The sequence below is a fragment of the Acinonyx jubatus genome, chromosome B1, assembly GCF_027475565.1.
Source record: "Acinonyx jubatus isolate Ajub_Pintada_27869175 chromosome B1, VMU_Ajub_asm_v1.0, whole genome shotgun sequence".
Lineage (NCBI taxonomy): Eukaryota > Metazoa > Chordata > Mammalia > Carnivora > Felidae > Acinonyx > Acinonyx jubatus.
Window position 1 is genome coordinate 67,101,533 of NC_069382.1, and position 14,266 is coordinate 67,115,798.

The 14,266-nt window shown below is 35.0% G+C and overlaps 1 protein-coding gene across 12 annotated transcripts in view; it reads right to left on the bottom strand.

Moving 5' to 3' along the window:
• RAPGEF2 (Rap guanine nucleotide exchange factor 2) overlaps positions 1 to 14,266 on the bottom strand; it is a 246,268-nt gene that overhangs the window by 116,699 nt on the left and 115,303 nt on the right. For 8 of the 12 annotated variants that reach the window (XM_053216762.1, XM_053216760.1, XM_027068275.2 and 5 more), the window contains one exon: positions 1,801 to 1,876. In XM_053216762.1, coding sequence (XP_053072737.1) covers positions 1,801 to 1,876 — 76 coding nt within the window. Of the gene's footprint in view, positions 1 to 51; positions 1,285 to 1,320; positions 1,722 to 1,800; positions 1,877 to 10,711; positions 11,263 to 12,040; positions 14,220 to 14,266 lie in introns of those variants that run through there. The other 4 variants (XM_027068311.2, XM_027068301.2, XM_053216768.1 and 1 more) reach the window with 4 other exon arrangements.

The following is a 14,266-nucleotide window of genomic DNA, read 5'->3' on the forward strand; positions in this document are numbered from 1 at the left end:
TTCCTCAAATACAACATTCCATATTAAGATTAGACACAGAATAAAACTTACAGATAAGTCCATATTCATTCATTTTGCAAAGACATTTGTAGACAAACTATCTTTACAGACTAAGCGTTTTTGAACTTCTCTGGAACTAATTGGTTTTGAGTAACTTTTCTTTTATGAAGAAGCATTTTCAGTTCCACTTAGGGCAATATGAGTAACTCTTGAATTTCCTGCAGTTTAAAGGGAAGGATATTTTCAGTAATCTTTGTAGTGATTTATTAGTGAAAGAACTCACAGGATACATTACCTCGCATTATGAAAGCAACGGCCCCATTGTCTTAACTCTGGTGTATATGAGTAAATCTGTAAAAACCCCCAAATCCCAAATGACTCAAGCTGGACTGTTAGCAGAACGGCTTTGGTAGGTTACTAGGGTTTCTCTTCCTACTTTCAATCTGTGAATTCAGTTTCTTTTTTTTATAAATAGTGTTATTTAAAAAAAAAAATTCCTCATTTTCAACATTTTAGAAACTGATGAATGGACCAACCGGAATAAAAGTTACTTTAGGTCAATCCTCCTCATACTTATATAATGAAAATGTGATTGCTCACAATCAAGGCATAGCAAGATTCTAAGACTATTCGCCCACTAGCAAACCCAGTAGTTTGTATAATATCGGCAAGTATAGGATTTTAAATATCAAAAGTCCCACAGAGAAACACAAAATAGCACTTACAGAGGCCAAAATCTCTAGGAAATACCTAAAATGCTTTCCAAGACCTGTTGCTGGAAAGTCCTATGTAACTACCCACATTTTCTAATCCTAAATCTTTACTTACCACCATGTTACTTTCTTACTTAAGAGTAAATTTTGTGAAATTTTACCAAAGATTTTCACTCCCTTGGACAAGGAAGTTTTCATTCTGATGAATTCCTCTCCTACATCATAGGGGAAAATCCCAAATCTTCTCTGAAAATAGACTTATGGCCTTCTACCAAATACTTTATTAAATGTGAATAAAAACCTTCCATCATCTTCTATATTAGGCAGAAAACTGGGGGACTAGTACGCTGGTTAAACACTCTGTTGAGGTCTTTATTTCTCTTTTTAACTGAATTGCAGGATTTAAAAAATATATTGACCAGGATACCTGGATGGCTCAGTTGGTTAAGTGTCTGACTCTTGATTTTGGCTCAGGTCATGATCGCACCATCGTGAGATCAAGCCCCACATCAGACTCCACACCGGGGTGGAGCCTCCATAAGATTCTTTCTCTCTTTCTCTCTCTCTCTCTCTCTCTCTCTCTCTCTCTCTCTCTCTCTCTCTCCACCCCTCTCTTCTGCTCATGCACTCTCTCTCAAAAAATAAAGTTTAAAATATATACATATAGACTGCAAGACATGTATAAAAAACAGGAATTGGTTTCCTTATCCTAACTGTTGCCTGAATACATATTACTATGATTCATTTGAAGTATCTTACTCATTCCAATTAATAGAGAGCTAAAATCCTGTAATTCAAAGATCATTCCCAAATTTAAGTAAAATGGCATTATCACAGATTGATTTAACAAAAGTTCAAGCACAAAACATTTAGGTACTTGCCCCTTTTGAGTCTTCTTTTTCATTTCATTGAATCTTATAAATAATTACAATATTATGACTATGAACTCAGATTCATAATAAAAATTATGGAATAAATATATCTAAAGCTATAAAATCTATAATACATGATTATAAGTACTGTGCAAAAGTGTTTTTATTTTTATAATTTTTTTAGGGAAAAAAAGTCTTCACAGAAGTATTCTTACCACAATCATTTCAGAAGGCTCTAAAACAATGCATTCACAGCCACGCCTAAAGCTTCCTGCAGAACGCTTGCCAAAACTAAGAAGAAAAAAAAAAGATTTATGAAATATAAATTGAAAATTTAGGCCAACTCTCCAAATAAATAAAAATAAAATAAAATAATAAAAACAAAAACAACCACTGAGAAAGGGAAACTCTTTCGCCATTATTTATACAGAATAACAGGAACCATTCAAATTCTTAAATTTCAGACATATATTTTTCTGAAAAATTCCAATATCATGTTTCCAGATTAATAATGTAAGTAACAGAAAACCAGTATGAATGTGTTTTATATTAGCTTGTTTTACTTTTTTTTTAAAGTTCATTTATTTATTTTGAGAGAGAGAGAGAGAGAGAGAGAGAGAGAGAGAGAGAGGGAGAGAGATCGTGTGTACGTGAGCCAGGGAGGGGAAGGGAGAGGAGACAGAGAATCCCAAGTAGGCTCCCCACCAACAGCGGCAGTGCAGAGCCCAACATGGGGCTTGAACCCACAAACTGTGGGATCCTGACCTGAGCTGAAACCAAGAGTCGGACAATTAACCAACTGAGCCACCCAGATGTCTGTATGTTAGGCTGTTTCAAGTTATTCCCAGCTAGGTGAAAATTTAGAATATTCTAACATTCTAATGGGAACTGAATCAATGGCAAACTATAAAAATATACAAAGTATAAAATGCATATAAATTTTCTTCTGTAATTTAATTGACTTAGTTAAGCATTTCTTTTACCTAAAAACTATATTAAATTTTTCTACATTTTCAAATCAACTTATTCGAAATAAGTGTAAGGACAAGGTATTCAACTTAAGATTTTTTCCTTAATTCAAGTGGATGTGCATATTACAAGCCCATTTCTCCTGAAAACTTTTCACTAGGGAACTCAGATATAGCACCTTTGCCCTATCTGTGACAACTCCCACCTTAACATTGCAGCAGGTGATTCTGCCATAGCTATATTCACACTAGAACCATGAGGAGAAAATCCTGGTGAAGCTAGCTAGTCCTGACTTGTTCTAATATACCATCTACTCCTACCCATTTACTACTACAAAATTCTCCCCTCCCTCCAATCGACATTTTTAATAAACATTTTTAATAGCTTATCTTTGAGAAAAAAAAAATTCTTCCAAAGAACTTTTTTATCAAGCAACTAATCCTGTTTCATAAAAAATCAAAAACTATATGTGGCATATATATGAAAAAATTATTTAAATATTCACATGTACATTCATGCACACATACACAGACATTCATATTAGAGTGCTTTTTTTAAAGTGGAAAAACTAGCAAGAAAATATAATAAACCCATCCAGAACATTACTTCTCGTGCAATTAAAATGACCTAAATCTTTAAATATTCTTACCTTAGTTTACAATTAAATACCACTACAATGACATAAAATCTTCAGTACACACAAAAATTTCTTTCTGGTTTCTGAACTACCTGATTGCAGTTTAATTTTTTTACAATGAACTTTATAATTTAATAATACACTACAAATGAAAAAATTATCAACATGTTAGTAAAATATGTAGCAGGTTTTATGCCATCTTCACCCATTTAATCCTGTTACATGACTAGGTAAAAATATATATTATATGTTTAAGGTGTATTTCTAAATAAAATAACATTAAAATCTAAAGAAACTCACAACTATGTAACTCTTTTTTTCAGGTTTTTATTTAAATTCCAGCTAGTTAACATACAGTGTCATATTAGTTTCAGATATACAATATAGTGATTCACTGCTTCCATATATCACCCAGCACTCATCACAAGTGCCCTCCTTGGTCCCTATCATCCATTTCCTCCATCCCCCAACCCACCCCCCCCTCTGGTAACTGTCAGTTTGTTCTCTACTGTAACTCTAATTTTTATTCTATTTTATTAAATTATAGCACTGGACAACATAATAATAATGTTTTAGAAACATAATGATTGAATGATTTTCCTGTTTCAAAATTTCAAATAGTAAAAAAAAAAAAGTTTAGAATGCATGCAACGTGTATATAATACTCAATAAAAATAAAAACCTGTTAGAATGGCTTACAAATTTCAGCAACAAAAGGGGAAATGTCTACACAAACAATATGGTAGTCACTATTTTATGCCTAATTCTGTACAAACAACTCTCCCTACTTCAGAATTAAAGGTGTAAATCCTTGTACAAAGTAGTCATTAGCTCAACAGAATTTTATGGTAGGACAACAATCACATATTCATTTGCACAAACACTATTACTTTGGAGATGAAAAGTTTGCCTCCCCTAAAATGTGCTATTCAAAAATATCTCCATAAGAGTCTTTTGGGAAAAGAGATACACCAGAATCTGATGAAACTCCTTTTGCAGCCACAGAAGACTCAAGTTCTACTGACCATCACAAATACGTGAACTGCAGGAAAAATAACACTCGCCCTCAGGTAATTCCTTGAATACACTCAGCAGAATACACTCAGCAGAAAAGGCAAATGCACACAGAACACATTCTAGCAAAGGAGAATATATTATTTCATTCATCCAACAATCTATGATTTCAAACCCAGCCAACAACCTAGAAGTACAATAGCCTCAAAAGAGCCAAATAGTAGGTCATGAATGCACGTACTAGGCCTAATGACTAGACCTCTTGTCTCTAATGCAAAGATGACTTACTCTTTGCTTACAGACCAGAAGCTGTAAGTTAGGATGAACAAAGTACTGAAAAATGCTAGCTAGAAATTAAGTCCACAAAATACATTCGCTTTTCCTCTGTGATACTTTGAAACAATAAATATGTAAACAAAAGTAAATAAATATCATTATTTACTAAGTTTTTAAAAAATCTTGGACCGTGTTCTACACACTGTTTTAAAAACCCAGTTCTGGGGGTGCCTGGGTGGCTCAGTCAGTTGAACGGCTGACTTCGGCTCAGGTCATGATCTCGTGGTTTGTGGGATAGAGCCCCACATTGGGCTCTGTGCTGACAGCTCAGAGTCTAGACCCTGCTTCAGATTCTGTGTCTCCATCTCTCTCTCTGCCCTTCCTCTATTCACACACTCTTTCACTCACTCTTTCTCTCAAAAATAAATACACATTAAAAAAAATAAAAATAGAGGCGCCTGGGTGGCTCAGTCGGTTAAGCGTATGACTTCAGCTCAGGTCATGATCTCGCAGTCTCGCGGTTCGTGGGTTCAGGCCCCGCAACAGGCTCTGTGTTGACAGCTCACATCCTGGAACCTGCTTCGGATTCTGTGTCTCCCTCTCTGCCCCTCCCCCACTCACGCTTATCTCTGGCTCTCAGAAATAAATGTATAAATAAATAAATAAATAAATAAATAAATAAATAAATAAATAGAAACTTAGTTCTGAAACATAAGTATAGAGCTAAAAAAGGACACCAGATAGCAACATATAAGCTCCACCCTAGATGGTATTGAGATCAGTTCTTTAAAATTTAGTGGAAAGAAATGGAGAGAAATCTGCAGGCATGCAAATGACATAGATGTTTAGACAGTAAAGCACAAAACAAAGTCAGTAAGAATAAAGTACAAGACATTTCATCTTTTAGTTTTATGTGAGTGCAAGAAAGCAGTAATCAGAGGATCCACTCTATACAATGAAATATCCTTTGTGAAAACAGATCAAATGCATACACCATTTAATATGACATTAAACAACAAGGGGTTCTCATGTTTTAGTTAAAAGACATACATGAAATCTAGACATCTTTAAAGCATTAGCACAGTAAGTACTAACATAATAAATGACAAATAGTACACAAAAACCTCAAAATGATGAATACACTAGGAAGTAATTTCTAAAAATGGAAATTACTATACCTACTCTTATAGCAAACCATGTAAAACCTATGATATAGCATTCTCCTAGCAAAGCTTCTAAGGGGAAAAACACAGAACTGAAAAGTTCCCAACAAAAAAATTAAGGAATTCCAAAGGACTTTTTGTAAGATCAGAGGCACAAATTTAAACACTTCTTCAGTCTTACTAATAGCAGCTGAAAGTTGGAAACTTAAATGTTTCTAAAATTATGATTTAAGAAAATTTATAAATGATACAAATCAAATAAGAACATGGGCAACTTAAAAAATATACCTATAATCCTTAAGGGTTTCAATAAAAGTAAGAAATTTAAAAGAAAGAGTGAAGGAGAGGGGAAGGGAAGGGAGGGAAGAAAGAAAGAAAGAAAAGTCATAAATCGGTAAGGATTATTTCAAAGCTATGTGACTGTATTCTGCTCCAAATGCTTCTTGGTACCACTGCAGAAATGGACAATTAGTCCTATCAAATGCGTTCTTTTTTTATTATTAATTATTAAGTCTTATAAGAGACTACACAAAGCGATCTATAGATTCAATGCAATCCCTATCAAAATCCCAAAAAGCCAATCTTCAAATTCTTGCAAATAAAACTGCAACAGGCCTACTTAGCCAAAACAGACTTGAAAAAGAACAAAGTTGGAGGACTCACACTTTTGATTTGAAAACTTACACCAAAGCTATAGTTATCAAAATAGTGTGGTACTGGCTGAAGTGCAGACAAATAAACCAATGAAACAAAATTGAGAGTCCAGAAATAAACCCATGTATCTATAGCTAACTGATACTGACAAGGGTGCCAAGCTCAGTCAATGAGGGAAGAACAGTCCCTTCAACAAATGTGCTGGGACAATTGTATTTCCACATAGAAAAAAAGAAGTTGAACCCATACCTCTCACCACATATAAAAATTAACTGAAAATGGATCACTGACCTAAATTTAAAAAGCCCACACCACAAAACTCTTAGGAAAAAAAAAAAAAAAAAACTGGGATAAATCTTCATGACATTGGATCTGGCAATGGATTTTTTTTTTTTTTTACTTCCAAGTTTTTATTTAAATTCCAGTCAGTTAACATACAGTGTAGTAGTAATTTCAGGTGTAGGATTTAGTGATTCATCACTTAAACATACATACAGTGCTCATCACAACCCTCCTAAATACCCATCACCTATTTAACACATCCCCCTGCCCACCTCTCCTCTAGCAACCAGGAGTTTGTTCTCTATAGTTTAGAGTCTGTTTTATGGTTTGGCAATGGATTCTTAAATATGACACTAAAAGCACAAGCAGCAAAAGGAAAATTAAAAACTTGTGTGCATCAAAGGACATTATCAAGAAGCTGAAACGACAATCTACAGAATGGGAGGAAGTATTTGCAACAATACATTTGAGAAGTGTTTAATATACAGAATATATAAAGAACCTCTACAACTCAACAACAAAGACAAATTAAAAAATTAAATTTGCCTAATTAAAAAATGAGCAAAGTACCTGACTAGACATTTTTCCAAGAAGGTATACACATGGCCAATAAACACATGAAAAGCTGATCAACATTCTGAATCATTAAAGAAAAGCAAATCAAAACCACAATGAGATACCAATTCACACCTGATGATAGATGTGAATGAGATACTAATATGGTTATAACTTTTTAAAAAATAGCAAGTTTTAAAGAGGATTCAGAGAACTTGGAACTCTTATATTTTTTCTTTTTTTTAATTTTTTTTTAAATTTTTTTTTCAACGTTTTTATTTATTTTTGGGACAGAGAGAGACAGAGCATGAACAGGGGAGGGGCAGAGAGAGAGGGAGACACAGAATCGGAAACAGGCTCCAGGCTCCGAGCCATCAGCCCAGAGCCTGACGTGGGGCTCGAACTCACGGACCGCGAGATCGTGACCTGGCTGAAGTCGGACTCTTAACCGACTGCGCCACCCAGGCGCCCCTCTTATATTTTTTCTGGTAGGAGTATAAAGTGGTGCAGTCCCTGTGGAACAGTCTGGTGCTTCCTCAAAAAGCTAAACAGAGAATTACCATATGACCCAGCAATTCCACTCCTAGATAAACACTCAAAAGTACTGAAAACAAGGACTCAAACAGATATGTGTACATTCAAGTTCACTAAAGCATTATTCACAATAGCCAAAAGGTACAAACAACGCAAATGTTCATCAACATATTAAACATATGTAAACAAAACGTGATAAACACATGCGATGAAATATTATTCAGCCATTAAAAGGACTGAAGTTGTGATACATGCTGCAGCCTGCATAAGCCTTGAAAGTATCATGCTAAGTGCAACAAACCACTCACAAAATGACATATACTGTAAGATTCTACTTATATGAAATATATAAAACAGGAAAATTCATAAGGACAGAAAGTGGACTATAGATTATTGGGGGTTGTAGGAATGCTTAATGGTTACAGAGGTTCTGTTCAGAGCTATGGAACATAAATTTTGGAAACAGGTAGTGGTGACAGTTGCACAAGTATGATTGTAATTAATGCCATTGAGTCATACACCTTAAATAGTTAAAATAGCTGGGGTGCCTCGCTGGCTCAGAGGAGCATCTAACTCTTGATCTTGGGGTTGTGAGTTCAAGCCCCATGTTGGATGTAGAGATTATAAATAAATAAACAAACAAACAAATGCCATATTTTATGTAAGGATAAAAAGGTTGGGTTTCTTGGCAAAAATTTGGGATTTGAATAAGAAAATGTAGAGATACCACTTTGATCACATAATAGCAAATCTTAGAGACAAAGAAAGAGTTAACTTTGATGACCGAATTATACCAATGACAGGCCTGGAACTGACCTCTTTTCTACATTAATTAGCAATGAAGTGAGAGAAGTTGTGGGTGAAAGTGGAACTAGGAAGAAATGGGGAGAAGACAAATAAGTGTCACTGAAATATTTCTGAAGAGTCAGTTGTACTACCTACATTCTTTTTTCATCCAGCATTAACCCTATTTTTATTTTACTGCTAGCCATAAATTTGAAGGTACTGCCACCCCAGCCCCATCTCCACAATTCGGCTTCCTATTCCTCTTCCAAATACTCACTGGACCCATACAGCAGAATGAAAATAAACTTTGTGATCAATACAGAGCTTATAAAACACTCACTAAATATAAGCCCCCATTCTTATATAGTGTGCATGTAAGAATTTATGTATCTTCTGCAAAAGATGAGTCACAGGGAAGTTGTGAATACAGACAGAAGAGTGAGTACCATGAGTTTAATAAAAAGACTGTCATATTTGCTTCCTACAATGGTACATCAAAACCAAAATAGATTTGTAGAATTTCAGAGATTAAAAAAGCAAAAACAAAAAAACAAAACTTAGAAAATCCTATAGTACAGGGTTTCTTGGCATTTTTTTCTTCAGCCATAATCCAAGGTACTACATTCAAAGGTCCTCAAACATTTGTATTTTATATAGAGCCCTCAGGTGATAATACATGTGACCAACGCATTCCTACTCACCCCGTAAGAACTGCCTCTCTAGTTCCATTTTTATTTCACAATTGAAGAAACTAAGCCAACCTATCTAAGGGAAGGTTAAATGAGATGCCTGAAATCACAATCAGATTCCATAATACAGGATTCTGTCATACTTCACTGACCTTGCCCTTTCTCTTGCTTTCTGCTATAGCCCTCTTCCACATTCAATAACATAAACTCTAGTCTTGGTAAGCTTGCCATTTATGAGGAAAAACTCCCAGACCTCCTAAGGAATATTGCTATGCTGTACCATATTTACCCATAAAGCATAAACCCAATGACAAGTGGAGAGCAGAAGTTGATTACAAGATAGATTCTCAGAGATTGGCTAGGCTCACTCACTGCCTAGTTGAGTGAAAAAGACAAATCAGCTTTTGTAATTCAGAAGGCAATTCAAATTCAGCAAAATTACAAATGACCATCAAGAGCTTGAGGGTTACTCTGGAATAGGCCAAGATCTGAATGTCAAATCTATAAAAACCAAGCTTCTCCAGGCAGTTGCTGCCAGAACTTCAACTAGTAGAACATCTGCTTCTTTGAAACGGCACTCATAATACCACATGCCATGATAAACAATGATATTTTTGAAGTTTAAACTTCTTAATTTTTAAAGTGACATTGCTTATTTTTAAACCTTGAATTAAAATTATTTAAAAAAAATAATTCCTCTCTTTTAATAATTTCAGTCTTTCTGTAAAAACACATGAATACAAATACATATGTATAATAATTTTCAAAAGCAAGAAAGATGCAGGTAACAGTTATCAATGAGACTGGGCCTGAATATTTAAAAACTTGTTCGCCCTTTCTATACTAGATATCAACCAGCCTTTCACAAGAGGCCATAAAGTCAGAAAGAAATAGGGAGATATGAAGAAGTGTGCTGTATGTGGTTTAAGAATGCTGACAGTTTTCTCGTTCTACATCGTAAGAAAAGTTAATTACTAAAGCCTATTTTAAATCCTTCTAAAACTGTTCTGTATAAATACACTGTATAGTTTGGCTTTCAACTATTAACCTCAATGTAATTTCAGAATGTCCTTATAATCTTACATTAAACAACTATAAAAGACAACTAAAAGTAACGCAGGTTTACTTTTGGTCGATATATTGGTTCTCTGAGCTATAAAAAAAAAATGTTAAATTCACACAAATGATTGCTATAAAGACCACTTACAGCATAACAAGGTTATTCCTAAATGCTCATATTCCCTAAGTACAACTAATTTAGGGATGGTTGTTCCAAAAACCATTTAACAATCCAGATTTTCATCCTCATTAAGTTTTTGTACAGAAAAAATTCAAAATGAAGAATTACAAATTGTTGTAAAATTGAAGTAAGCTAACTTCAATATTTCTTACAGGTGCAAAATGCAATGACTTTACAGTACTAAAAATATTCAGACAAAAATTACTAAAATCAATTAGTCTTCTACATAACGTAAAATAGACACAATTTTAATAGCTTGATAAACTGTCTTTCAAGTTCAAGACCCACAATAAGAAAGCACAAATGTTTGAAAATACAAAGTCTTACCTAGTTTTCATAAATACCTTTGGTAATGATACCCCAGGCAGGGTACTGCAGGATCTTTCTCTGGTACGGCTGTCCTGTCCTAACTTTCTGTGACCACATTTTCCCCACCCAAGTTGAGTCAAGGGTACTTTACACCAGTGTAAGTTTCCACGAAAGGCAGTTGCTGAACACAGAAGCTTCTTCTATCAGTGTCCCCAAACTTGCCCTTTGTATGGGCCTCCACATTCTTGTTGTACGTCAGAACTGCCCAGTGGAATGCAATTCCTCAGTATTGGAATGTAAACTTGTTCATGTCAGGCTATACCCAGTGAGGGAATACACAGCAATCAAACTGAGATTATGCTGGTGGGCATTCCCAATTTATAAAATGATTTAAAATGTAATACTTTAAAAACACCAATTTTTCATACCTTATTTCTGGACAATGATAAGTAGTTACTAAATGTCACTTTTCTCCTTAAGAATCTAAATAAAATGACTGAACTGATGCTCCTAAATCAAAATCAATCTACTTATTTAGGGCTCACCAAATATATATATATGTGTGTGTGTGTGTGTGTGTGTGTGTGTGTGTGTGTGTGTGTGTGTGTGTATACACATATATATACACACATATATGTGTGTGTGTCATATATATGTGTTATATATATATATGTGTGTGTGTGTGTATTCATATGACACTGCCTTTAAATAGAAGGATAGCAATTAACTTTAGAGGGGAAAAAAATCTAACAAGTAACTGCTGATGCCATCTATCCCATTCTCAATCAGTAGAATAACAAGAGTAAATTTTGATATAAGTATAAAAGGAACATGATCTGAAAAATTACCATAAAAATGCATTTCAGCTTTTAAAATATTGTCCTCGCTCATTAGTTTAACCAAAAGGGGAAAAAAAGGTTACAAGTATTTAAAACAAAAGCATACACACACCAAGTATACTACATATAAGTTACATGTGTGTGTAAATTACTGTTTCTAAAGCATGGCCTTTAACAAGATCCTATTTCAGAAATAACTATTTGAGAAAACTACACACTTACGAGTTTCTCAATTTCTTTCAAGGCTCATTTAGAAATAAATTTTCTAACAATCATCACCCTGCACAAATTAACAGAGGTGGGTTGCTCCACCACGAATCTCAACATTTAACCTTTGCTTAAAAGAGAGCACAAGAAAAAAATTACAAGCGAAGGCCTCATAAGCTGTGTTTTCTCCTCTCTGTTCATTCCTCAGTAGCCTGTTGTCTATTTAACTATGGGAGAAGTACTAAACATTTGGTATTTACACTATTAACATTTTAATTCCTTTAAGAACAAAAAATCTAACCTGCACTGTCTTCAAAATCTTTGAAGCACCAATAACAGCAGTAGCACTGCCACCTTCTATCTGAGCTCTTTTCTCTGCGGCAATGAGCACTCCCCATTTCCCTGTGTGTTTTCTCTCAGTGAGTCCATGCGGCTGTAGCTCGTGCAGAAAGCCAACATTCCTTCTGAAGGCTAATTTCCTGCTTCAATGACCCACCCACCCCTCCTGGCTGCAGTTATGTGTTACGCATGTTGTATGGGCACTGTTTCCGCATACCAGCCTCATGACCTCAGCAGCTGCCTGACAGATGCTCTTTTTATCAATTTCTATTAATTCATTATCTACCCTCTTGTAAGTCAAGGGCAAGTAGGGAAATCTGCAATGTCTGCACTCCTATGAGTCTCCAAGGTCAAATGTTTAGATGTGCTCAGCAATGCAATTTTGTTATTAGAATTTATCTAAGCTGTACTATACACATTGCTCTCCACCAAAGGGATGCTGAATTGTATACCTGGCTTGAGGGATTATCATGGGAAAAAACTAGCATACGTTTAAACCAAAACAACGTGGGAAAAGTTGAAAGAGGCTGCTTTTGGTCTTGCTTATCCCTTCAAGAGAAAAAAGGTGGATCTTACCTCAGCTGTACTGGGGTGAAGAGAGCAAGCAGTTTTTCTCTCTTGCCACAATATAAACCAGCAAAGGACAGTGCTGTGATGATGACTACACTTTGGTAGTGTCTATGTCCTCGTGACCCAACTGCTACAGAACAGCTCAGCTAAATTGATCTGCTGCTATCAGTCTACACAGAGGCACAAACAGGTCTCTGCTGATCACAGTGCTTTGTACACAGATGGCAGCTGATCAGTTTGTATAAAAGTTATGGTCCATAACAGCTTTCCCCTTCAGCATGTAGACATGCCTTATCCAAAAGGCCTTTGTGAAATGTTCACCATTTCACTGTGCAAAGCTCATCATGTATGAGTTGAAGAGACAAGGAAGCTTAGCCCTAACATCTTATCTAAAAATGACCTAATTTTCATAAAATTCGTTAAAGAGGTAAAATGAACAATTACATTAAGAAATCACCAAATAGATCTATGTAACTTGTTAATGAGAAAAATGGTAGATGAATTCAAATGAATGATTCAAACTGGCCCCTCACCAGCAAGAAACTGAAATGATCTCAAAAATCAAGTAAGATCTCAAATATTGGCAACCAGGCATCTGATATTCTTTAAAGGCTACATAAATGGCACCAAAACCTAGCCACTAACCTCCCCCAAATCTGCCATATACCAGAAATGAAGTTGAAATAGGAGGCATGTCCTTGAAAGACAGGATCTAAAAACGAATAGTTCAGGGGTCACTCAAATAATACCACATTCATAAAATTCTTAGAAGTTAAAAAAAAACCACATTTACAAGAAAGGAAAAGCATAAGCCCACAAATATATGTAACTTCTTAGAAAGACATCAAGTAATAAAATGTCAAATAATCTAATTCATCTGAATAAAATGTGGACATTTCTCAAAAGCCATATTTAGTTTGTTTTATCTTGTTTTGTAACTAATTATTCTAATTCTACCAATAAGTAGACAACTCTGAAAATATTGTTTAACCTGTTTCAGATCCTCCCTTATAGACTGAACTAGTAAAAACCTACTACTTATCATCAAAAATAAAATACTTAGGGGTGCCTGAGTGGCTCAGTTGGTTAAGCGGCTGACTTTGGCTCAGGGCATGATTTCCCAGTTCATGAGTTCAAGCCCCACGTCCGGCTCTGTGCTGACAGCTCAGAGCCTGGAGCCTGCTTCGGAATTTGTGTCTCCCTCTCTGCCCCTCCCCTGCTCGTGCACTCTCTCTCTCTCTCTCTTTCTCAAAATTAAATAAACATTAAAAAATTTTTTTAAATAAGTAAAATACTTAGGAATAAATTTAATGAAGACATATATGACCTATACACAAAAAATTACAAAAAGAGTATTTAACCATGCAAAGGGAAATAATAGAAGATTTAAATTATGAAATATACCAGGTTGGATGGCTCAATCTTACTGAGAGTAAATCTTCCCAAATTGATCTTTAGATTCAGTGCAAATCCAATCAAATCCTAACAAACTTTGGACATGGACAAGCTGATTTTAAAAAGACTGACAATACCAAGAGTTGGGGAAGAGGTAAAGCAACCAGAATTCTCATAAGCTGTTGGGAATGCAAAATGCATAACAGCATGGCACTGGTTTATA